Below are 27,645 nucleotides of genomic sequence, written 5' to 3' on the forward strand. Positions count from 1 at the left end.
ATCACAGGGAAATATCCAGTCAGTGATTCTGTGACTTCTGTAGCATGGATTACTTTTTTTTAGAAGTAATTCATGCCTGAAATGTATTCATCATTGAACAACACCTTTAAATCCTGACCTATTATTAAATTTTAAGGCGATAACGCGCAACAACTGTCATGAAATGGCTCATCATACCACCGAAGACATTACTTTTAATCATGTGAAAATGACAAGGCTAACTGGAAACATGGCTATGTTTACCAAATTTATATTTTAGAAATTTTATAAATATCTTTCATTAAAGCTGAAACTCTGCATTTTAATCGCATCTTGATGGCTTTTGCTTTAAATTCCGTTTTGTAAGAGTTAAAATGATGAAAATCTTGTTCCTTCCCTAATACTATAGACTGTTTATGGCTGCTTTCTTCTCTAATGCGCACATCCATATCATGTAGCGGTGTGGTACAGATCCACAATTTAATGCCTATGCGCAGCTATGGACCTATTCTTTACCCAAGAGATTTGTTTCCCTAGAGCTAAAAATGCGTGAACAAAACTCATGTAGATTTTCACTAAAATATTGGGTACTGTGCTAATCTTCCAGAATTTTATATACATGTCGCACTGATCTGAGAATGACTCTGCTTTCCATTAACAGGGCCGAGAAGGTGCAAAGATTGAGCCTTGGGAGGACGCGGATTATCTTGTTTACAAGGTCACCGACAGATTTGGCTTTCTCCAGTAAGTGTTTTTTCCTAGGGTAGACTGTAAGGGGTGACAGATATTGTGGGCATTTTAATAACCTTTATTGCGGAGTTCTTGCGTGATTGAGTTTGTGCTTGCATGCCGATTTCCAGTTATTAAACTTTAATGTGTGTCTTTTTAAAATGAAATTATGGGAGTCTGGGGAACACCAGTGATTCATTCAGAGCGTAAAATGAAGATGAACGGCTTCATTTACGCTTTTATTTTCATTCTCTTTTCTTACACCCCTCCCTACCTTCTTGTTTCTAAGAACTTGATGCTGTTTGGTTAAGGTTTAGAAGAAGCTGAAGCGTTTTTTACCAGGGATAGAGCTGAACGTTTGGCACTGGTCATTCTGAAAGTGTCAGTAACGTATTGTCCGCTAACATATATATCAGTATTCTCCCTTTACAGATGTGTACTATGTTACTTATAGGTGTTTTTCACTATGAAGGCCACTATTCGCTATCACAGTGCACCTTTCATTCGGCTTGTCAGGTGACAAATGGGCTCTCGTGTTGTAAAAGTTCAAGTCCTTGGTGTCTAATCACTGTTCCCTAGTACTTGCTTGTGTCAGTCTAACATTACTACCTCCTGAGAATCTGCTCAGACATAGTTTGAGTAGTAATACTTTTCCTACAGTGTAAACACTTACAGGCCATCATTGCATTACCGACTCCACAACGATGTCTTGCATGTGTCTGGTACTGCAGCACACATGGATATTGCTAAGTGTAATGCAGGTGCATACAAACACCATTCTCCTATAGGGGTCCTTGGGAGCAGGACCCTGCTGATTACACATAGGAGATTATTCTAAAAATTTCCCTTTAATTTTCTATTTTGGGTTAAACCCCTTGTATTAAACAATCTTTCTTTATAAGATTTAGTTTAAAGGGGTCTTCCAGAGATGGGGAAAAATACATTTAATTATGGTCACTGTTTAACATATTTGTACATTCTTTTATTTCAAAGTAGAAAGCGGGCATCTTGTGCTGCTAGACTTTGCCGTCACCTGAATATAGGAAGTTCTGTGTTCTCCAGCTCCATGATGATGGTGTGTCCTTGTGTCAGGCCGTTCTTCTTTACATGACTGGAAGGGGCTGAATAGATTAGTTTTGACAGCCCCCTCCGGTCATGTGATTGGTTCACACATTAATGCACAGCGCATGAGCTTGAGACGTGGGGGTGGAGATAAGACAAGGCAGGAGTGGACTTGTACTACCATCTTGCCTAGTGAACTACAAGTCCTGCCCCATATTTGGAAGACAACCATGGCTGCAGTGTTATAATGGGAATCCTTCTGAAATACAATACCAACTTTACTAAGAACAATCAGGTTGGGAAACTTAAGGAGTTTCACCATGATTATGGTATTTATACTTTGTTTTCTCATCGATGTGTAACCCCTATAATGTGGTCATAAGTATAAAATACTGCTCAAAAAAATAAAGGGAACACTCAAATAACACATCCTAGATCTGAATGAATGAAATATTCTCATTGAATACTTTGTTCTGTACAAAGTTGAATGTGCTGACAACAAAATCACACAAAAATCATCAATGGAAATCAAATTTATTAACCAATGGAGGCCTGGATTTGGAGTCACCCCCAAAATTAAAGTGGAAAAACACACTACAGGCTGATCCAACTTTGATGTAATGTCCTTAAAACAAGTCAAAATGAGGCTCAGTATTGTGTGTGGCCTCCACGTGCCTGTATGACCTCCCTACAACGCCTGGGCTTGCTCCTGTTGAGGTTGCGGATAATCTCCTGTGGGATCTCCTCCCAGACCTGGACTAAAGCATCTGCCAACTCCTGGACAGTCTGTGGTGCAACGTGACGTTGGTGGATGGAGCGAGACATGATGTCCCAGATGTGCTCAATCGTATTCAGGTCTGGGGAACGGGCGGGCCAGACCATAGCTTCAATGCCTTCATCTTGCAGGAACTGCTGACACACATTCCAGCCACATGAGGTCTGGCATTGTCCTGCATTAGGAGGAACCCAGGGCCAACCGCACCAGCATATGGTCTCACAAGGGGTCTGAGGATCTGGCGAACACATGGAGGCTGTGCAGCCCCCCAAAGAAATGTCACCCCACACCATTACTGACCCACTGCCAAACTTGACATGCTGAAGGATGTTGCAGGCAGCAGATCGCTCTCCACGGCGTCTCCAGACTCTGTCATGTCTGTCACATGTGCTCAGTGTGAACCTGCTTTCATCTGTGAAGAGCACAGGGCGCCAGTGGCGACTTTGCCAATACTGGTGTTCTGTGGCAAATGCCAAGCGTCCTGCACAGTGTTGGGCTGTGAGCACAAACCCCATCTGTGGACTTCAGTCCATCATACCACCCTCATGGAGTCGGTTTCTAACCATTTGTGCAGACACATGCACATTTATGGCCTGCTGGAGGTCATTTTGAAGGGCTCTGGCAGTGCTCCTCCTGTTCCTCCTTGCACAAAGGCGGAGGTAGCGGTCCTGCTGCTGGGTTGTTGCCCTCCTACGGCCCCCTCCACGTCTCCTGGTGTACTGGCCTGTCTCCTGGTAGCGCCTCCAGCCTCTGGACACTATGCTGACACACAGCAAACCTTCTTGCCACAGCTTGCATTGATGTGTCATTCTGGATGAGCTGAACTACCTGAGCAACTTCTGTGGGTTGTAGAGTCCGTTTCATGCTACCACGAATGTGAAAGCACAACCAACATTCAAAAGTGACCAAAACATCAGCCAGAAAGCATTAGTACTGAGATGTGGTCTGTTGTCCCCACCTGCAGAAACACTCCTTTATTGAGGGTGCCTTGATAATTGCCAATAATTTCCATCTATTGTCTATTCCATTTGCACAACAGCATGTGAAATTGATTGTCAATCAGTGTTGCTTCCTAAGTGGACAGTTTGATTTCACAGAAGTTTGATTTACTTGTAGTTATATCCTGTTGTTTAAGTGTTACCTTTATTTTTTTTGAGCAGTGTATATATTTAATCTGTAATTCCATGTGTTTAACAGACCTTATTTTGATTTTAGTGTTATTACCGTAATTGTGTGTGTGTGTGTATATATATATTTTATATTTTTTTTATAGTTTTTTTTTTGTGCTTTCAATAACCAGAAAATAAAAATTCACTGCTATATAAGCTTTTCATAACTTTCCAACAGTTCTTTTTTGTCCTTGAGAAGTCACTGTTTCATTGCTGGCCATTCATTTAGTTCACTGTCTCATTGCTGGCCACACACCATAGGTTTTATCCAAATCCAACAATTTCGGCAAGATTGGCCAAGATTCTAACGTGTAAGGAGGCAGATCTGCCTTCAGGAAAAATAAACTTTTGTATGAGTGCTCTGAAAATCCAGCATGCTTGTTTACCCTAGAGTTACCTCCAGTTTATTGCCCTGGCGAGCTTGCATGCTCGTGTTCGATGAACCAAGCATTCTATTTTAGGGCAGATATCAGGTCTAGGTGTTTATGTGGAAGTCTGGGAGGTGGATGATTATCTTAGTTATATGGCAGCATTAAATCCACAGCACGTTACAGACATCATCACTGTCCCCATTGGGGCCCACAATCTGAATTCCCTATCAGTATGTTTTTGGAGTGTGGGAGGAAACTGGAGTACCTGGAGGAAACCCATACAAACTCCTTTCAAATGTTGTCCTTGGCTAGCCGCTGAGCCATCGTGCTGTTTTAAATAGCATGTCTATCGTTGGCATTTGCTTCCGATCACACTATCCAAGTACACAGTGGCTTGAGAAGGTATTCACCCCCCTTGGCATTTTCTTTGTTTTGCTACCTCACAACCTGAAATTTCATTTTTTTTTTTTTTTTAAGGTTTGCATCAGTTCATGTAAAGGACATGCCTACAGCTGTGAACATTTGGTGTTCTTTTTGTGAAGCAAACAACAAATAGGATATAATAACTGAAAACTTCAGTGTGCATAACTATTCACCCCCTCTAAAGTCAGGACTTTGTAGGGCCTCCTTTTGAGGCAATTACAGCTGCAAGTCCCTTTTGGATAAGTCTCTATGAGCTTTCCACATCTTGTCACTGGGATTCTTGCTCATTTCTCAAGGCAAAACGGCTTAAGCTCCTTCAATTTTGATGCTGTTCACCAGAGGAAACCAACCTTCAATTTTGACCACAGATTCTCAATTGGATTAAGGCTTTGACTAGGCCACTCCAAAACATTTACAAGTTGCCCCTTAAACCACTCAAGTGTTGCTTTAGCAGTTTGCTTTGGGTCATTGTCTTGTTGGAAGGTGAACCTCTGTCCCAGTCTCAAATCACTGAAAGACTGACACTGGTTTTGCTCAAGAATATCCCTGTATTTCGCATGATCCATCTTCCCCTAGACTCTGACCATTTTCCCTGTCCCTGATACCAAAAAACATCCCCACAGCATGATGCTGCCACCTCCATGTTTCACTGTGGGGATGGTGTTCTTGGGGTGATGAGCTGTGTTTTTGCACCAGACATAGCGTTTACTTTGTTGGCTAAAAAGTTCAATGGACCACAGCACATTCCCCCATACATTTGGGGAGTCTCCCATATGTCTTTTGGCAAGCTCAAAACGAGCCTTACAATTTTAGATTGTACCTAAAGGCTTTTTTCTGCCCACTCTTCCATAAAAGCCACCTCCTATGAAGTGTACGGCTTATTGTGGTCATATGGACAGATACTTCTGCTTGGGAACTCTGCTGCTCCTTCAGGGTTACCTTTTGGTCTCTGTACTGCCTCTCTGATTAATGACCTCATTGCCTGGGTTGAGCGTTTTGGTGGGTGATCCTCTCTTGGCAGGTTTGATGTGGTACCATGTTCTTTCCATTTGATGGTGCTCCAGGGGATCATCAGAGATTGTGTTTTTTTTTTTTGTGCTTCTCAACAACTTTGTCCCTGACTTGTTTGGAGACCTCCTTGGTCTTCATGGTGTTCTTTGGTTAGTGGTGCCTCTTGCTTAATGGTGTTGCAGCCTCTGTGACCTTTCAGAAAAGGTGTGTATATACTGACAGACAACGTGACACTTTGACTGCACATAGGTGGACTTCCTTTTTCAGCATGTGACTTATGAAGGTAATTGATTGCACCATCAATTTTTAGGGGCTTCATAGCAAAATGGGTGAATGCATATGCACATGCTAATTTTTAGTTATTTAATCCCATAAATTAAATTTATGCCTATATTTTTCTAACTCCACCAACTTAGACTATTTAGTACTGATGCATCACACACAAATATGATTGCAAAAATATTCAATCACTGGTTGTAATGTAACAAAATTGGTAAAAAGTCAAGGGGGGGGGGGGGGGATACTTTCGCAAGCCACTGTAGGTACTTAAAAAATATTAGATTGTAAATCTGACCCAGATGGCTAATGTGTATCAAACCATAAGGCTGGTCAATATCAATAAACATTCTCATTTAATGGCCCTATTCCAATTTGTCCTAATGGCTATGTCAGTGTAACATGTTTAGTGCATGATTTAGCTCGATTAATAAATTCAAAGCTTCTATGGTAGAATCCAGCAGCTCATGGAAGTGACAGTTCCCCAGCAGTATTCTTGTATCTCGGTCTGTGTGCCTCTGCAGTTGTGTCCATTAGGCCCTTAAGGATCCTTTGTCATAAATGACCTCCATTTGGCTGATGCTTCCTATAGTTTGGAAACTTTTAGTTCTTTCTATAGGAAATGTTTCAGACCAGGACTCTCTCGCTCTAGGCTGGTTATCAGTAAGGCATGTGACATGTTTTGGAAAAACCTAGCTGTATAGATGTCCCCATTCTGGTTTTAACCTGCCCACTTCTAAGCTGAGATTACCAGTTTAGTATCTTCTCTACCTCCTGAGTACTATATCCTTATGCTTTAAGTACATTTACAGAAGCCATTCAGATCTTATATTCAGCCCACTTTAAATTCCCGAGCCCTTTCTTCAGATGCTTCATGTTCTCCTGAATTATCTTATTTTGAGCGGCCATTTTTAGACTTTTATGTTTAAGCGATTTGTCATTTCAGACTGTTGCCCGAAGCGCACATAAAAATGTTGGAGCTACAAATTAAAGCTAGTCTCGCATATTATTTATTACCCATTTCAATGTAAATTAAGTGGGTTATGTGTCTACAGGGTCAGTTTTACTATCCTTTATAAGAAATAAGTCATATAAACTAGCCTGGGAAAGATTAAAATATAGTCCAAGGAAGACATTAGTAATTAGTTACACATTTATATGTTGTATGTATATGTGTGTGTGTGTATGTATGTATGTATGTATGTATGTATGTATGTATGTATGTATGTATGTATGTATGTATGTATATATATATATATATATATATATATATATATATATATATATATATATATATATATATATATATATATATATATATATATATATATATATATATATATATATATATATATATTTTTTTAAAACCCCGAATTGTTTTTGTTTATCCTGTGTTCTAGAAGGATGTATATGTAGAACGGCCCGAATAACCTTTTACACTCTGTATTCGCTTTCTAATATATTTCCTGGTATCCAGTCAGCTATTACTTCCCGTGATTTATATGCTAATCTGAGGGACTGAGTGGCTTTCAATAAAGTATTGAGGCGGCAGGAGAGTAGATCCCACATTTTTATCAGAATATGAAGAGTCCACGGAGCAGAATCGGTAGAATATGCTGGTGGTCACTAATTAGTGTATACCATACTGCAAGCCATCTTGCCAATGAGCCTTATTAACCCTTCGCCTTTGCAACTACTTTTCGGTGTTTTTTTTACATTTTCTTTCCCCTTCTTCCAAGAGCCATAACTTTTTTTTTTTTAAAACCATACTGTATCCTGAAAAATGGTGAAAAACTCCAATTGGGAAGAAAAAAAATGCAATTTCGCACTCCTTTTTAAATTTTTTTTTCATTTTGTTTTTTTGTATTCATTGTGTGGTAACTAGTTTTTCTTTTTTACTTGCGATAAACCAATTTAAATGATTTGAATTTTTAGATATAAATGGCTGACACTTTTCTAGTTTATGGCCACCTTTTGAGGCCATGGAAAAGGTGTGTGTATTACAGTTTTTTTTTTTTTGCATGCGCATCCTATTGATGGCAGGGCACCATGCTGTGAGCTGATTGCAGCAAAGCACCCTCAGTATATAAAAATGAAAAGTTCATCCAGCTCACCATATGAAGTAGAATTCCTCGGGACGGGCAGGGATTGAGAGCCTGGGTTGGCATCAGGGTGGATCAATGGCAGGAAAGAGATTATCCGGCACAAAATCCAGGGAAATAATTAAAAACTTGAAATTTATTTAAACATGATTAAAAAGAGTGCATGTTAAAAAATGCCCTAAACGGCATGGTATCTGACGCGTTTCGAACTGTGTTCTTATTAATAGATTGTTTCCCTGGATTTTGGACCAAAGCACCCTCAGTCTTTTACACAATTATTGTGAACCAGTGCTCCTAGGAACGCTCATTTCCCTATAATTGTGCTGTCTAAAGAGACTGCCAATCACCTGACAATAAAGCAAAACACTTGTTTGTTGGATGACCTGATGGTTTGGTTTCCTTAAGCTCCTTCTCGGCAGCACATTGTCCTGTGAAAACAGTCCCTGTGCTGCCGAGAACAATGACAGCCTGTGTGTGCAGAGCGATCTATTACTGATCAAGCAGTGCACATATTAAATGTGGTCTGTCTAAAAAGCTAATAAACTACCAATGATCAGCCAACATGTAGCTGATCGGTGGTCACTTAAGGCTGCCAGTTGGTTTATTGAGCTGGACCAGGGATTGTGGATTGTGGCCACAAGACTGTTGTATTTCTATAAAGTAAGGTCATGCTGCTGGATCTTGTTTGTAGGGATTGATATTAAAATTTGTACAGCTTTTCTGTTTATTTTTGTAAGGTTTGTATTGTAATAGTGGTTCACATTTGAGTCTTTACAACCTTCCTTTTCAAACCTTTAGTATTTTCATGCTTACTATCAATGGGCATTATCAATAGAGTATTCCCCATATTGTACCCTTCATTCCATGGTGTAATATTCTGTTAGCTAAGATCAAAAGAAGGCTGGTTTCATACTTCCGACATTCACAGAGTTTGGACAGCAATGTCTGAATCAGTCATGGTTCTCCTGATCCATAGTCAACAGACCCATATGTAGTGGGTGAGAAGATGAGGAGCATGCATTATTCCGAGCACATGCAGAAGAAACACAGGATTGTGGCCTTCCTCTTCCAAGCAACCCAAAACAGAGAGATGCAAATATTACTGGAACCTCCCAACTTTTGGGTTCCTGGTTTACATCAAGAGGTGAGCGCCACAATGCTAAGAATGTCTTTGGAAAAGTGAAGATGCTTGGCTCACATAACTACAAATTGTGTATTTACAGACCATAATTTTGTCTTTTGGATTTTCATTTTGGTTTATTATGCAGTTAGGGGAGGGTTCATGAAGAGTCACCATACGTCTCATCAGATGTAGATTATGCTGCGGATTCACCTTCCACTTCACTCCTGCTTGAAAGATGCAAAATCCACTTTGAAAATATGTAACAGGTTTTGACATGCTGCAAAACTGAACATTTTCTGTTTCTGAAACTTTTGCACCACATGAATGAGATTTGTAAAATCTAACCCACTTTCTTACATCAGCAATTTGTTATTACCTTCAGTAATCCTCAGCCCAGTCCGTGTAGACCAATGCAGCGTTTTCACTTGCGACTTGCACAATTAAACAACCGCTGATTGCTTAATAGCTAACCGCACTTCCCAAACGCACAGAACGAGCGGTAGTACGACTGTCCTGTGCACATGTGGGTCCTGTTTACACAGGATGATCTGCTGCCGACAATGATTTTTAAGCAACTTAAAAATAGTTTCACTCCACAAACTGTTTTGGGTGATTAGCAGCCGATTTGCACTGGCCGATTATTGGGAAACTCTGGCCTATAACTATAATATATCGATATAAAGGCATCATAATTCTTATGGGAAACGCATATGGTTAGCTGCAGTTTCCCCGTTGCGATAACAGCCGAGTATTGGGGTATTTTGGCACTGGATCTGCGTCACTTAGCTGATCACTTTGCCAGAATTATTACAAATATGGTTTATCTTCAGAAGACCTGATTTTCAATTCAGTTTATCTAATATGCTGTGGAAATGCCATGAAAGCAATAATGAACTTCAAGGACTTTGTATATTTCTACAGTTTGAAGTCGCATCAAAAACCAAAGTCTTAATGCAGTTCTATGGAACTAAAGTATGTGATTTGCTTCATAATGCTAAGCTATATACAGAATAGCTATGATGTATCATAAAGACAGGCAGCAGTTTCTTAGTCGCTCTATTCACCATCTACTGACAAGGTCTTGGTAACACAATGCTTTAAGTGCATCTTTTTAGGGTGGGGGAGGGGTACAGTAATTTTGGAAACGTCCCCTGCAGCTCGGAGCTTATTTGTGCACTCTGGTTGTGATCCTGCTGTCTGATGGGATGAATGCGGAGAGGAGTCATGTCTGTGCTTATACTGCCCCTATCTGGATGAGGACATGTCATACAGCTTATTCATTCTCTTCTCATTTACTCTCCCTTTCAGTGAGGAAGAACTACCAATCCACGATGGAGCAATAGACCGGGTATGTATGGACTACGTGCTTTACATCTAGGGCATCACACAAGATCTGGGTTTATTTATATTTTCTCTAAAAGAATCCATGACTGTGATACCTACAAATAAGCATTTGCCAATTAAAAAAAAAAAAATAAAAAAAAAATAAATATATATATATATATATATATATATATATATATATATATATATATATATATATATATATATATATATATATATATATATATATATATATATATATATATATATATATATATATATATTTTGCAAAGTATCTAGTCAGTGTATTGAGGACATGAGAGTATTGGTAACATTTTTATTTTTTTAATTTTCTGTTGCTGTTTTGAGATCAGTTTTTGGTCTTTTTCTTTTGTTTTCAGTGAATGAAGTTTTTTTTTTTTTCTTCTCTACCAAATCCAAGTGTGAGCCGGTGCTGGGAAAGTTACACCACTTGTATATGTAACATTGAGAAGAATGAGTGATACTGTATAGACTGTCTGACGGTCTCTTGTGCTCCCCATGTAATATGACAAATACTAATGGGACCACGGTATTATGTAGGAAGTCGCATGAACAATCAGTCTGTAATGGATAATGTACTCAGGTTTCCTGCTAGGTTATCTGGTAACTACAGCTGTGTCCTGGCTGCTCTTTATAGTCATAATTACCGTAAAATTCCTTTAATCCAGCATTCAATATCCTGAAATGATTCTGATTGGCAATGCTGATGGGGAATAGTGACACTTCTCAGAAGTCTGCATTTCTGTTACTTTGTATCTTTAATCAATGTTAGCTTCGTGTGTGGTACGATTCTCCTGAAGAGTATCTACCCTTGGTAAGAAACGTAAAAGGTGTGCGTTTTTTTAAATTTTTTATATAATTTATTTTCTTTTTCATGAGCAAAACAAAAATACCTGTATTGAATAGAAGTGTTCCATTTCTTAAAGAAGGCCTCCATATTTTTATATTTAGTCTGCTTTATAAACGCCTCTGTCCCGGGTGGAGTTTAGAAGAAAATAACCATTCTATACTCCTCTCCTGGATTGGCGCTGCTACTCCACACTGTGCTCCCACCGGTCTCGGAGCATTTCTATCTGAAGGGGGTGTCACGTAACCACTGCAGTCTTTATATACCATCTGAGTGGCAGAAGTGACTGCAGCAGTAACATTATGTCCCCATATCTGATCCAAGACCAGTGAGACTAACCTTCTTGGATTCTCCACTCTCGCTACAATGTATCATTAGTGTGTGTGGTGTTTTTTGTATTTCAATATTACACACTGTGCCCTTTTGAGATAACTGTTAAAGTAGAGGAAACCTCCTTTTAAGTATCACTGGATGGTCACAGAAAAGTAAATTTACTGATGCCGCTTCTTTACCCCTTAGTGATCAGGCCAAACTTTTAAAATCTGACATGTCACTTTTTGTGGTAATAACTGTGGAATGTGTCAACATATCCCTGTGATTTTGTCATTTTTTGACACATATTTTGGTAATGGTAAATTTTAAGTTGATATGTTTTATAAAAATTGTAAAAAAAAAAAAATAGCAATATTAAACTGGTAATGATTATCCCTTTTAATACATATAGTCATACCATTTTAAAAAAACATTTACCACATCTCTGCTTTACATCAGCAGCATTGGTAGTGTAATATTTATTTTGTTAAGATGTTAGAAAGTGTAAAATGTATCCTCAGTCAGTTTTTCATTTTATTTTTTTTCAATGAAATGTACAAATTTTTTTTTTTTTTTTAGAGATCTAATCAGTGTTGAAGTGACTTTGGGGGACCTATATATTGGGAAACCCCCTAAACTGGTACCATTTTAAAAACAGCACTCCTTAATATATTAAACTACCTGACAGCAGTTTTTATTAACCTTGCAGATGCTTTTCAGGAATTAATGCAGAGTGGCATGTCAGAGATGAAACTTTATTTTTACCACCTAAATGTTACTAACTTTAACACACGCTGGCTAGAAGCGCGTCACAAGTGCTGCCAGTTGGCACTGCTGTCATGTGATTGCGGGGCGCTGATGGGTTGTCATGACAGCTGGGGTTCTGCAGAAGACCCCCTTGCCTGTCATTGTGAATCTCGTATAAACGTCGGCCCATTGTGGAATTTCACATTTTTTTTTTAATTTGACTGCACTTTTTCCAGTACATTATATGGTAAAATCAATGGTGTCTTTCAAAAGTACAACTCATCCCGCATAAAAACAAGCCCCCATACAGTTATATTGATGGAAAAATAAAAATGTTATGGTTCCGGGGGGAAAAAGAGGCAAAAAATGAAAAGAAAAAAAAAAAATGGAAAATTGCAAGGTGGTAAAGATAGTTATCAATTGAAGTAGTGTTGCTGTACAAACTGGAAGACCTATACCCCACTTACAAACATATGTGGTTAATAACCTTCACTATATCTGTTGATAAGGAATCATCAGGACTGCAGATATGTGAGAAATGGCTACTCTTTGCTCTTCACAATGGAATGGCTCTTTACTGGGACTGTACTTGCAGCAAAAGGAATTATGTAATTTGTTATGCCAATGGAAACCAACCACTAAACTACTGAAGACGTACAGCATGGAGAAAGAATGTCCATATACAGTCAAGATGCTCATCTCGATTTCCCTTTAAATATTATAAGCGAATCTATGATAAGTTATTATAGAACATGATGTGACTTGGAAGGTCCGGCATTGAGTTGATAATATCTGTGTCGATTCTTTGTTTTTGTAGCAAAAGTTTCTTGAAATTGAACGAACTTCCAAATGGCTGAAAATGTTGAAGAGCTGGGACAAATACAAGAACTCAGAAAAGGTAATGCCTGGGACTTTTCTATACTGGTCCTATTTTCAAACTGTCCCATTTCATGATTTATTTTTGGACAGTGTAAAGGTCACCATACATATTAGACTAAAGTTGACAGATCAGCCATCAATCTAATGTGTATGGCGGCCTCTCCGACGAAGACGAATCCGGGACATTGGATTGTTCTATTGGAGATAAACCGCTACCAGAGGAGCCGCATGAAAAGCCTAGCATTCATGTGTAAGGAGGCGTCAGGGGAGATGGGGGTCAGCTATCTAGTGTATATTTATTGGGGAAGATTATTATTGCAATTTTCTCCTTCCCCCATGACAGCACCATGGAGAGAGGGGATCTGCCCTTCAAGGACAGGAAACCTACAGATAAATAGAGCGGCACCTCTCTCCCGCATCAGTTGGTTTCCTGTCCTTGACGGGGACCTACAGAAAGACGAAAGAAAGAAAGGAAAAAGAAAGAAGATGGACTTACCCGGCCCGGCCAGACCGGTTCAGGCAGCGGGGGTTCCCTGCCTCGGCTGGTGCGGTGTCCTGTAGCACCACCGCTGGGGTCAGTGGGCCTCCAGGGTGGCAGGGAGACACAGCGCAGGAGAAGACCGGAGCCTCTGCATACTCCAGTGGTATCGGGGCCCAGGTGGTGAGTATACCTGGGCTTCCAGGGCCCTGGTCAGTGGTTATGCCTGGAATTCCGGGGCCCGGGTCGGTGTGCATACCTGGGCTTCCGGGGGCCATTGCGGAAGCGCTGACGCCTTCCCTCTGACGCGAGCCGCGGTGCCCTCTGGGAGCGGCGCTTTTGAACGCGTGCGTGGGAACCGGGATGCCCTGCAAAAGAAAACGTTGGGGGAGGGATGGATTCCCGTGTGTGTGTGTGTGTGTGTGTGGGGGGGGGGGTGGGGGAGGGGCAGGGGCGTCCCCCATGCTGGAAGGTGCACAGGTGGACAAGCCAGGTGAGGGGGGCGGAGCCCTATAGGGGTTAAATTGCCGGGAATGCACAAGGGAAGTGCTTCCTGGCACACTCTGGCACCTTTTTGGCTATGAGCGATCAGGAGCTACAGGAGGTGCAGTCCCTGCACCCCCACTCACCACCACCTCCACAACATGGGAAGCGTATGAAAGGACCCCCAGTGACCGCCAACACAGCCAAGGTGACTGTGGAAGCGAGCGGTCTGGCAGGTCTAAGCAACGCGACAAGGACTCCAGCGTGGCGTCAACCTCGAGGAAAGACCCAGCTACTGGAACTGGTTCCTCTTCAAATCCGGTATTCCCTCTTACAATGGGACGGTAAGTGATCTTCGTGAAAGCTCACTTGTAACTTGGGACCCCCTCCCCCCCTTTTTCTTCTCTCATCAGGGAAGGAAGAGTACGGGCAAGTCCAAACACAGTACCTGCGCGCTTTGCGCAGAGGATCTGCCCACCACATGGCAAAAAAGACTATGCAACTCATGCATTGACCAAACAATCTGCGAGGAGACCCCTAAGTTCGCCTCAGAGCTCAGATCCCTGATTAAATCCCAGGTTGAGGATACCTTCAAGTCCCTGCAGAAGGGGGGGGAAGAAACGAGAAAAAAAACAGGAACCTATCCCCTGTATCAGGTTCTAGCAGTTCGGACGGGAAGGTGGTAGACTCAGATTCGTCCTGCTTATCTTCGTCCTCGTCATCTTCTGAGGGTGGGGGTCGTAGCTATTTCCCTATAGAGGGTACGGATAATTTAATTAAGGCAGTTAGGTCCACTATGGGGTTGGTAGATCCTCGCCCTAAGAAATCAGTCCAGGATATGATGTTTAGTGGCCTGGAACAAAAGAAAAGGAGATCTTTCCCTCTTAATGATAAAGTCCACTCCCTTATTAAGAGGGAATGGAAAAAGCCGGAAAGGAAGGGCTTGTTGTCACCTTAATGAAAATTCCCCTTCGAAGGCCCGGTATGCTCCTTCTGGGGGAAGGTGCTAAAGTTAGACTTAGCAATAGCTAAAGCCTCTAAAAAATTTTCCCTGCCATTTGAAGACATGGGGGTGCTAAAAGACCCAATGGACAAAAAAGCGGACTCCTTCCTCAAAGGAGCTTGGGAGGCGGCAGGAGGAGGGTTAAAACCCGCAGTGGCAGTCCCATGCACAGCCAGATCTTTAATGGTCTGGCTAGATCAGCTAGAAGCGCAACTTAAAAACAAAACGTCAAGGGATAACGTACTAGGCTCCATCCCAATAATGAAGGGCGCAGCAGCTTTTTTGGCTGACGCATCAGCCGATTCGGTCAGGCTGGCAGCCAGGGCTGCGAGTTTTTCTAACGCAGCCAGGCGTGCCCTCTTGCTTAAATGCTGGCCTGGTGACCACCAAACAAAATCTAGGCTGTGTTCCATTCCTTGCCAGGGTGAGTTCCTATTCGGATCTACTCTGGATGATATCCTTGACAAAGCCGAGGATAACAAGAAACGCTTCCTGGTCCTCTCCGGTACTTCATACAGGAAGTCCTTTCAGAGCAGGAAATTTATGAGCAGAAAACCCCCCAAAGACCAGGATAGGTGGGAGGATAGGAGGAAAAAGGCCAAAGGGTTTATGTTTAACAGGCCCCCCAGCGACAACAGGAAACCCGCCCAATGAGAGTCAGATCCAAGTGGGGGGGAGACTTCTTCATTTCCTTCCAGCCTGGGAAAAAATATCGAACAGTTCTTGGGTTTTAGACCTGATAAAAACAGGACTAAAATTCCAGTTTCACTCCATTCCCCGTCCGAACTTCGTCATAACCCCTATGAGGTCATCAGGGGTAGAACAACTAGCACTAGAACAAGAGATTCTAGGCCTAATAGGGAAAGCAGTCCTTCAGGAAGTCCCTGCACAGGAGGAAGGCGAAGGATTCTACTCCCCTCTATTCCTCAGGAAAAAAACAGACGGGACATTCAGGACAATTGTAAACCTGAAAAAATTGAACAAATTTCTAAAGGTGCAATCCTTCAAGATGGAGTCAGTGAAATTGTTGTTCCCAGACTGTTTTATGGCTGTCCTGGATCTCAAGGACGCCTATTATCATGTCCCCATACACAGAGACTACAAGAAATTCCTGAGAGTAGCGATATCGCTAAAAGGTCTAGCGATAGCCCCAAGGGTTTTCACAAAAATAGTGGCAGAGGTAATGGCCCATCTGAGGGAGCAAAACATCCTGATCACCCTGTACCTGGACGATCTGCTAGTAGGCAACTCGTTCAACCATTGCAAGGACCATCTAGCAAGGGTCATAGGTTCCTTGACGAATTTAGGCTGGCTTCTGAACCTAAAAAAGTCCAGGTTGGAGCCGGATCAAGTACAAGTATCTAGGTATCCTATTAGATTCGAGGAATCAGGAATGCCGTCTCCCGGCAGGGAAAATCCAGAATATGATAGCCCGGATATCTCATGTGAAAGACCATCCCTCTATGACTCTGCGGTGAGCAATGTCCCTTCTAGGTTCCATGACTGCCTGCATCCCGTCGGTCTGCTGGGCTCAGTTGCACACCAGGGACTTGCAATGGGAAATCCCGGGGCAGAAAAGTCACTAAAAGGGCGCTTAGAAGGTCGGCTAATTTTGTCATCAAAAACCTTGCTTTCCCTAACATGGTGGACAGAGGTGGACAATTTAACCAGAGGTGTTCCATGGACAATCTCCGTGTCGCAGGTCCTAGCTACAGATGCAAGCCCCAGGGGGTGGGGGCTCACCTAAACGACCAAATAGCTCAGGGGGTCTGGTCAGAGGATTTGGAAGGGGTATCTTCCAACATGAAGGAACTTCTGGCAGTAAAATTCGCTCTCTCAAAATTCCTAAACACCCTACGGGGACACCATGTAAGAGTTTTTTCAGACAACAGGGTAGTAGTGGCATACTTAAATCGCCAGGGGCGGGCCCGGTCCCATTCTCTACTACCGGTGTCAAAATCCATCCTCCAGGTAGCTGAGAACAATCTAGAGTCCCTGTCTGCACTCCACATAAAAGGAACAGAAAATATCAGAGCAGACTTTCTGAGCAGGACCCAGCTGAGACAGGGCGAATGGGAGCTGAATCAGTTGGTGTTCAACCAAATCATGGAGTTTTGGGGGAACCCTTCCATAGACCTATTCGCCAACTGGCAAAACAAAAAAGTGGACATATTCTGCTCAGTCAACCCCAAGGGGAACCCAGTGGCATTAGATGCCTTCTCAATTCCATGGAACCACCAGCTAGCCTATGCCTTTCCTCCGATCGCTCTGATTCCGGCGGTTCTGAGGAAAGTCAGGGAAGACGAGGCAAACATAATTCTGATCGCCCCCTTCTGGCCAAAGAGGCCCTGGTTTTCCTGGCTGAGGATAATGTCCACCTCCGACCCCTGGGTTCCTCCGGAGATTCCGGATCTCCTTTTCCAGGGATCGGTCCTCCACCCTCAGGTAGCAAATCTACACTTGACAGCCTCGATTTTGAGAGGGCGCTCTTAAGGGATAGAGGGTTTTCCCCAAATTTAATCTCCACTCTACGGGTTTCCTACTCTGTAGTAACCACCAGACTTGACAGTAAAACCTGGAAAAAATTCCTCTCATTTGGGGGTTCGAAGGTACTAGGGGAGGCCCCCATTACTTCCATCTTGGAGTTCCTGCAAAAGGGGTTGGAGCGGGGTCTGGCCACAAGCACTCTAAAGGTTTAGGTTGCGGCACTAGGAGCCCTATACACCTGCGACCTGGCCAGAAATAGGTGGATTTCTAGGTCCATCAAGGCATCACACAGGTCTAGGCCCATCCCCTCCCGGAATACTCCTCCTTGGGACTTAAATTTAGTTCTTTCAGCCCTAACCAAACATCCCTTTGAACCTTTAGCGAATGCATCTCTAAAAGTCCTATCTCTTAAGACGTCTCTCCTAGTAGCCCTCAGACCTACACGTAGAGTTAGCGACATACAAGCCTTATCAGCAGGGCCCCCTTTACGCAAATTCTAGAGGACAGGGTGACACTTAGGACTGACCCAGCATACCTTCCTAAGGTGGGATCACACTTCCACAGATCGCAGGAGGTCACCCTCCCTTCCTTTTGCTCAAATCCTAAAAACGGGGGAAGACCACCTACACACCTTAGACGTCAGAAGGTGCATTATCCAGTACTTAGAAGCCACACGGGAGTATAGGAAGGATAGGTCTCTTTTTGTGTTCTTCCAGGGACCTTGAAAGGGACAGAAAGCTTCCAAGGGCACACTGACAAGGTGGATAAGGGATGCCATTTCCCTGGCATACTCATCAAGCGGGGAGACTGCCCCGGAGGATTTAAAGGCTCATTCGACTTGGGCAGTGGCAGCCTCCTGGGCGGAGAAAGCCCAGGACAATTGAACAGATACGTAGAGCTGCAACCTGGTCTTCCCCCTTTACCATTTTTAAAGCACTACCGGCTGGATCTAACCTTCTTCGGACCTTACCTTTGGTAGAATGGTTCTGGAAGCGGTGGTCCCTCCCTAAACGACACTTCTCTGCAATTCTCTCCGTGGTGCCGTCATGGGGGAAGGAGAAAGACGTAGTTACTTACCGGTAACTGGATTTCTCAGAGCCCATGACGGCACCTGTACATTCCCTCCCTTCACGCATGGGTGTGCACATTTATTTATTACCTATGTTTAGTCACAGGGTGTGTCTGGTAAGCTCCTTAAAAATGTTAAAATTTGTGTTACTAACCTAGGGGTCCACTCTGTGCTCTGTAAACAACTGTTGCGGGAGAGAGTTGCCGCCCTTTTTATCTGTAGGTTTCCTGTCCTTGAAGGGCGGATCCCCTCTCTCCGTGGTGCCTTCATGGGCTCTGAGAAATCCCGTTACGGGTAAGTAACTACGTCTTTCATGAGTAGGCCTGTTTACAGTGAAATCGGGAAAATATGCATAGATGTAATTGTGGTGCGTGACGTCTTTTCAGAAATACTCAATACTAGTTTTATAACCAACAGTTTTCCACCTTCAAAAACATATTTACATTAAAACATGTAAATGAAGCCATGTTTGCTGAAACTCTTAAGGCTATGTTCACACATTATGTTTTTTTCAGTGTTTTTTTTATGCGTTTTTTAATGCAAATTTTCTGTTGCGTTTTGCAGTACCAGCCAGAAATCTCATGCACACATCATGTTTTCTTTTGTTCAGGATTTTGTGCTTTGCATGGTGTTTTTGAAAGATTTTTTTTTTTCACTGAACTTTTATGTATATGCTTAACAGAAACAAAAGGACAGTGAAAAAACGCACCAAAGAAAAGCAAAGCGACAGCAAAAATCCTGAACAAACTCCTGGCAAGATATCAGATTTTGCTGCTGAAAAAAACATGATGTGTGAACATATCCTAATACTCCATGAAGGAAGCAGCTGTCAATGAAAGTAGCTGTATATACTTCTATTCATTTTTGTGCAGTCTGATTAACATATACAGCTCTGGCAAAAATTAAGAGACCACTGCAAAATTTTCATTTTCTTAGATTTTTCTCTTTATAGGTTTATTTTTGACTAAAATGTACATTGTTGTTTTATTCTATAAACTATTGACAACATGTCTCTGAAATTCAAAGCTAATTTTTTTTTATTTATTTGCAGCAAATTCGAAATCGTCAAAATAATAAAAAAAAGAAACCGTGCTTTCAGACCTCAAATAATGCAAAGAATACAAGTTCTTATTCATTTAGGAACAACAATGCTCATGTTTTAACTCAGGAAGAGTTCAGAAATCAATATTTGGTGGAATAACCATGATTTTTAATCACAGCTTTCATGCGTCTTGGCATGCTTTCCACCAGTCTTTCACACTGCTTTTGGGTAACCTTATGCCACTCCTGGCACACAAATTTAAGCCGTTGTTCTTTGTTTGATGGCTTGTGACTATCCATCTTCCTCTTGATTACATTCCAGAGGTTTTCAATGGGGTTCAGGTCTGGAGATTGGGCTGGCCATGACAGGGTCTTGATGTGGTGCTCCTTCACCCACGCATTGATGGACCTAGCTGTGTGGCATGGAGCATTGTCCTGCTGGAAAAAGCAGTCCTCAGAGTTGGGGAACATTGCCTGAGCAGAAGGAAGCAAGTGTTTTTCAAGGATAACCTTGTATACGGCTTGATTCATACGTCCTTCGCAAAGATTAACCTGCCCAATTCCAGCCTTTCTGAAGCATCCCCAGATCATCACCGATCCTCCACTAAATTTCACAGTGGGTGCAAGACACTGTGGATTGTATGCCTCTCCAGGTCTACGTCTAACCATTACACAACCAGGTGTTGGGCAAAGCTGAAAATTAGACTCATCAGAGAAGATTACCTTACTCCAGACTTCTGTGGTCCAATCCTTATGGTCTTTGGCTGACTTCAGCCTGGCACTCCTTTGCTTCTCATTGATGAAAGGCTTTTTTCTAGATTTACATGACTTGAGGCCTGCCTCTAGGAGCCTGTTACGAACTGTTCTTGCCGTGCACTTCACCCCAGCTGCCATTTGCCATTCCTTTTGTAGGTCACTTGATGTCATCCTGCGGTTGCTGAGTGACATTCGAATAAGATGATGGTCATCCCGGTCAGTGGAGTGTCGCTTTCGCCCTCTGCCAGTCTGTAGCTTTGTTGTCCCCAATGTCTGCTGCTTGACCTTGTTGTAATGGATGCTCACAGTATCCCTCTGCTAGTAAAGCCAGAATTGAGCCCTTCTTTTCCTCAAGACTTTTCTTTTCAACTCCTTTGGCATGGTTAAAAGTAATTTTTTCATTCAAATTACTTTTGAGCTATTCCTAGCACTTGTTTTGCCATCCAGCTTGTCCTATTGCGAGAGGATTGTGAAGACCACAGCAGTGTTTTTTATACTTTCCCTCCTTACATTAGATTTGGTTCAGGTGATGACCTAATCAGAAGCACATTAAGTAGAATGAGGTGGACTGTGGTTGGAATTCAACTGACACTGGAATAGAATGGCTGTCAGACATGTAGAGATGGGGATTTTTAGAAAACTGTGCAGTGGTCTCTTAATTTTTGCCAGAGCTGTATGTATAGAATAATGGAATAAGTGCGTCAATTTTTTTATATAATTTTTTTTTTTCCATTTAAAGCTTCACAGAAGAATTTACAAAGGAATTCCCCTTCAGCTGCGTGGTCAAGTATGGTCTCTAATACTTGAAGTCCCGAAACTAAAAGATGAGAAGAAAGATCTTTATACAGTAAGGTTTTGTTGGAATTTACAGTTTTCTCTGTAGACCTTTTATTCAGAAGTGGCAGTGTATTTCACCCTCGACATTGCACATGCTGAAATCAGTGGTGATAATCTGCCAAAATAACTTTAAAAGGGGTTTCCCACAAACAAAAGTTCATTTTAAACAATGGCTGTGTCTGACCGTGCTGGAGCATGGTCTGATCATACCACATCTCCTGGACATAGGAGGAAGCAAGAGTATACAGACATTACAGCAGGGGATCACAGAGGATTCTTTATTTGAGGTAAACATTGTTTAAAAACAGGCAGTGAAATTTTTTACCTCATAAAATTAATCCTCTGCGATGTCTCTCTTTTTTGTTTCCTCCCCTGCCCAGGAGATGTGGTATGATCCGTACACGGTCAGACACAACCATTGATTAAAATTAGCTTTTGTTTGTGGGAAAACCCCTTTAAAGTTAGTCGTTACTTTCTACTTTTAAAGCTACAGCATTTAGGAACGATAGACCCCAGAATTCAAGCATTATTTCTAGTGATGAGTGCAAATGCTCGTTACTTGAGTTTACCTAGGGTGCTCGGGTATGCACAGAGTATCGCGGGTGCTCAAGTCACATGTTCAATATCCGCTCCCGCATGTTTTTCTGCTGTTAGACAGCCGCAAAACATGCGGGGATTACCTCACAAACACAGGCAATCCCCGCATGTTTTGTGGCTGTCTAACAGCTGCGAAACATGCAGCCGCGGGGACTCTAACATATCACTTGAGCACCCGTGATACTCGGTGCATACCCAAGCTCCCAGGAAAACTCGAGTAACAAGCACTTGCGCTCATCGCTAATTATTTCATAAAACTTAAATTTTGTATAAATATTTTTGATATTGATATAATATCTGAATATTGATTTATTTATTTTTTTAATTTTGACTATTTGACGCTTGTTCCTCACACTTAGCTACATGATGATAATTTTTCATGACCTCCTACTATGCAAATGGCTTTTTTGAGCAAGAAGGCAGGAATTCTGGAGTCACCTATTGGATGTAGCTATCCTTTAACTGGCTGACGGTGACTTTAAGGGCCTTTGCTCACGACTTCAGATATGAAGCAACAAAATGGAGTTTCTGGTTTAGCTTCTCATCCAAAGTCATATGCTGTGCAAGAGCCCTTTAAAGGGTCGATATTGACTTTTAGGATTACTACATCCAAAAAGTGACACTAGGGTTCCTGTCCTCTTCCTCTCTGACAAGGTCATTTGCATATTTAAATTTCCAGAGGAGCTTTACGTGACCTAATAAGTATCATTACACAGACTTGGTACTCCACAAGGAGAAACGTTACCCATTAGACCTACTAACAAAGAATAATCCGTCACCCGTCAGATCTCATTAATCGTGGATTGAAGGAATTTGAATATATGAGAAGAATATTACCAGCAGTTACAAGGATTTGCTGAGTCTTATAATTTGCTGTATTTTACATTTTTATTTATTTATTTTTTTTTAGATTCTAAAACAAAAAGCAAGAAACCTTTCACCTGATATCAGACAGATTGATCTGGATGTGAATCGGACATTTCGAGACCACATAATGTTTAGAGATCGATATGGTGTTAAGTATGTACAACCTTGTATCCACTAAGAATAGCACATCCTCCTTAAAGGGAATGTCACCCACTGGGACCTATCAGACCTCTAATATGGGCATACAGGTGATAGAAATGTGAATCTATACTTACCTGTATGGCCCATATTAGAGATCGGCTTTGAAATATCTTTTTATAAAATCCGTTTTCCTATGCTTGGGGTTCAAGGACTTCAAGAAATGCCCATCTACCTACTTAACTGAAATATCCCCCCCTCCCCTGCACATCACATGGCCCTGTGACATGCAGTCTAAGTCTGCAGATCCCACGCACGCGCAATGCGACTATAACGCAAGGCGCATCTTTTTTTCTCTCTGCCCTATTTTACACTGCTGGGCTCTAGTGCACAGGCGCCGGGGAGTCACTGTGATTCTGCTCTAGTGACCTCTGGTATGCGCAACAATAAGGTTTGGTCCCCACTTCCTCCTGGCATCCTGATAGTTGGGAACTATATTGTGTATATGTATACATACATATATGTACACGTGTATACATAGATACAATATAGTTCCCAACTATCAGGATGCCGGGAGGAAGTGGGGACCAAACCTTTTTGTTGCGCACGCCGGAGGTCACCGGAGCGGAAGTCAGTGACGCGCCTGCGTACTAGAGCCTAGCAGTGTAAAATAGGGCAGGGAGAAAAAAAACGCGCCTTGCGTTATAGGCGCTTTGCGCATGCGCGGAATCTACAGACTTAGAATGCACGTCACAGGGCCATGTGACGTGCTGGAAGGGGGGGAATATTTCAATTAAGTAGGCAGGTGGGGATTTCTTGGCGTCCCCAGGACGCCAAGCATAGGAAGACGGATTTTATCAAAAGATATTTCAAAGCCGATCTCTACTATGGGCCATACAGGTAAGTATAGATTTACATTTCTATCACCTGTATGCCCATAGTTAGTAGAGGCCTGATATCTCCCAGGGGGGTGACAGATTCCCTTTAAAGGGGTTGTCTGATACCTACGTCCTGTTTCCGAGGGGGAAGTTAACGCAGGGCCATCCTTCTGTGACATCTCGTTTCAGGCTCCCCTCAAACGTAACATCATAGGAAATAAGGGGAAAAAGAACGATATAGGGAGAATGGTAGAGGATTTTTATAATAAAGCGAATTACAAAAGAAGTTAAAGAGAAGTATTTATAAAGGGCATTATAGGTATTGGACCATCCCTTTTACAACTGAATTGGACAATATGTTGAAAAGTGAGGCAGTTGTTGCCATCTCTGCCAGTTGTGTGATTTTTGGAATTGCGTTGATCCTTTTGTAAGGTTCTACCTACACCATTTTTGGTGTCTGGTGGAGGTACTCCCAGCACATATGTTACACATTCCAATAGGGCTGTGTAAAGCTGACTCGTGTAAATGGTGCGAGACATCACATGTAGCAAATGCACGGATTGGAAAGAAACCCAGGTACACAATACAGAGTGTAGTGGCCATTCTTGGTACTGCAGCTCAACTCCCTTTCACTTCAGAAGTTTGGGCTTTAATTCATTTGACACCACTTTCTGAAGAGACAGAAGTGTTCCCTCAAAGGCTATCCATGTATTGAACAATTAACGGTATACAGCCATGGCACGTCCATTATGTACAGTGTTTATTTTATTCACATTTTACAGCACTAGCACTTAACCAATATTATCATCACTGTACCCATTGGGGACTCAGTTATGTCGTTGGAGTGTGGGAGGAAACCGGAGTACCTGGAGGAAACTCAAGTGAACACTGATAGAACATACAAACTCCTTGCAGATGTTGTCTGTGGTGGGATTTGAACCCAGGACCCCAGCACTGCAAGGCTGCAGTGCTAACCACTGAGCCATGGTGATCCTGCAATACTTCAGAGAATTACACTAAAAAAACTTCAGCATAAATAAAGCTCAAAAAGAGTCAAAACACCAAAATATCCCTAAAAAAAATATCAGTTTTAGTGCAAATTCTTAAACAGAATTAGAATATAAATAATGCAGTTATACAATATATCTCACAGATAATAGGACATACTGTTGGCCGGACACTACATATTACAATAGGGCAGCATTAATTTTTTTTTTTTTTTTTATAAATCCGCTTATATCATAGCTTTACCATACTATGCCAGATATAGTAAGTGTAATAGTACAGTTCATGCAGTCACCCAAACGATTGATAAGTAACAAAAGACAGATCTTACAGCTTTTGCTTCTAATAGGCCCAAGTTGTAGAAGTGACGATGATGGCACTCACCATATAATGCAAAAATCTTCCTCATAACTTCATAGTAAGCAATAAAAATCCGATGGGGAGAGTACAGACAAACAGCAGCAGGCTACGGCCATATTACCTCTAATAGGCATGTCCTTCATCAGAGGGCGTGTTATGAAATCAAATTGTCTGAAAATATAAAATGGGTTCAGTACAGACTGCCTAAATGTTGACGTTGTGTAGTGTCCTCAGCCGATGGGTTCCTACAGGGCCATAGCAAGGAATTTCTCACTCTCCCAGTGTTTCTGCCATTATCAGATTGACTTTCTCTGGCATTTGCTGCAGTTGGATATAAGTGGATGCAGGTCATTTCACTTCCAATTTGAAGATTTTTTAAAATTTAACGGAGTAATTAGAGAAGGTTTCAGACATATTTTTGAAACATGACTGTAAAACTTGGACTTATTTTTATTAAAGCCAAACCCTGAGATTGGAACTTATTTTTTAAAACCATCAGGACAAGTACGAAGCCACTTGGTTGACTTGAATGTTGTTGCAATGTGTACAGCTTGTGATCTTCATAGATCCACTTATCATATTGAAGTTTTCTATAACAGAAGTACAAGCCCTTCCAGGCTAAACTCTATTGTATAGAGCTGTCAGTACTTTTCATATTGATTTCACATGCTTTGTTCCTTTCAGCCTCTTGTTAGTTTATTAGAGCACCGCAAATGGTTTTTCATATATAAATGCAAAATTGGATGACATTTATGAAATGTTTTAAAGCCGTATTAATGATATATTGCTGAAAGTTTTTGTTGTATCCCACAGGCAACAGGCTTTATTTCATGTGTTGGCTGCATATTCATTGTATAATACGGTAAGTGGTTATTTAAAGTATAATTAAGATCACAAATTTTCTCCATAATCCCAGTTTATGAAAATGTGTGAAGAAGAAGACCTCTTATGTTGATGTGGTCTGATAGCCCACAAAACCTGATAGGAATATGTTTTTTCTTCAAATTGGAAACAGATACTAATATTACTTTTTTTTCTTTTTCTCTTAACAATTGAATTGTTTTCCAATCTTAGTTCATTTGTTTTTTTGTATTTTCTTGGTATATCCTCCAAAACCTGTTTTTTTTCTTCATAATTTTAATAGTGAACAGAGCCATATAGTCTTGTTTTTGTGGGACATTTTTTTCTGATACCTGTAAAATGTATTCTGTAATTTGAGTTGAGATGGCATGTTTTTTATGTGGTAAGATGACATTTGTATAGATACCATTTTGGGGTAGATTCCTTTATAAAATTTTTGTTTTTTGATGCATCAAATTTTTACAGAGACAGATACATAAAGGGGTATTCCCATCTCCACCATTCTATCCCAATATATACCTCCGATGAGAAATGTAGTATAGTTCTTCTGATTCGCTATGTCACTTACTCTATGTCCACAGCATTGCAGTAGCTTAAATATCCATGGTTACAATCACTAACAACTGTCACTATACTTGTGGTCGTAACCATGGATACCTAAGCTACTACAATGCCCTGCACATGGGGTAAGCAACATAGCTTATCAGAAGAACTATACTAAATTTCTAATTGGAGGTATTTTCTATTTATTATTGTTAATAAAGTCAGAGTCAGCTCATGATCCTGCTCCATAGACCTGCAACTGCTTCATGATTTAGTAATGTGTCATGTAGTGAGAAGGGGTTAACTGCTGACCTTCTTTATTGAATTATTACCTATTGACAAACAGAATTTTTCATGAGCTTGTTACATACATTTTCTGATCTATTGAGCTAGAGTTGGGCCTCAGCAGTGCCGACGTTTTGTGACTGTGTACAGCCAGACAGTGCTCTGCCAGGGGACGATGTACATGTATAATGCCAAACTCCAAAATACCATATGTTAATGAGACCTTGTAGCCACCTCTTTTTCCGACCCTCATGTAATGAGCCAGAACCAGTCGCTTGTTATGCTCTAGCCTGCCCTGGGAGGTTAACTCCTGACTTGACGCCAGTTCCCATTAGTACATGGAATTAAGATGGATTGTAGTCTTCACCAGTACGTTGTCTTCACGTTGTGGCAATCTGATTACAATGGTGATTGATAGCCCACACACCAGCTCTCTCCATGTGGAGGTCCAGCACCTACTGACACGCTGCACATGGGATTTATTCTAATGTTATAAATGTAGACTTTGCATTAGATGTACAGCATGAGTAGTTTTACCCAAACCTCACTGCATGATCGGATCCTGTACTCCTAGTCTGCATCGGGAGATTGGTTTTAGCATTCTGTTCTGCTTTTCTTTTTTTTCTCACCTAAATGGAAAGAAAATAAAACATTTGTTCAGTGCAGAACCGTATGTTTTATCACGGACGCTCTTGTGTTTTTTATAGAAATAATGTGCAATTTCTAGAGGCCTAATTGTACAGAGTGATGAATACCCCAGTTCATCTGCATTAAATTATAGCTAAAG

General features: G+C 41.5%; 1 protein-coding gene across 4 annotated transcripts in view; it reads left to right on the forward strand.

The window, feature by feature from the left end:
• Positions 1-27,645, forward strand: part of USP6NL (USP6 N-terminal like) — a 224,722-nt gene that overhangs the window by 139,233 nt on the left and 57,844 nt on the right. For all 4 annotated transcript variants that reach the window (XM_073652402.1, XM_073652401.1, XM_073652400.1 and 1 more), the window contains 6 exons: positions 641-723; positions 10,329-10,368; positions 13,109-13,189; positions 21,227-21,334; positions 22,832-22,941; positions 25,983-26,031. In XM_073652402.1, the coding sequence (XP_073508503.1) occupies positions 13,151-13,189; positions 21,227-21,334; positions 22,832-22,941; positions 25,983-26,031 (306 nt within the window). In that variant the 5' untranslated portion in view covers positions 641-723; positions 10,329-10,368; positions 13,109-13,150. The remainder of the gene's footprint in view (positions 1-640; positions 724-10,328; positions 10,369-13,108; positions 13,190-21,226; positions 21,335-22,831; positions 22,942-25,982; positions 26,032-27,645) is intronic.

Source organism: Phyllobates terribilis, unplaced genomic scaffold (genome assembly GCF_046119375.1).
Source record: "Phyllobates terribilis strain yellow unplaced genomic scaffold, ASM4611937v1 Scaffold_11__3_contigs__length_659146591, whole genome shotgun sequence".
NCBI lineage: Eukaryota > Metazoa > Chordata > Amphibia > Anura > Dendrobatidae > Phyllobates > Phyllobates terribilis.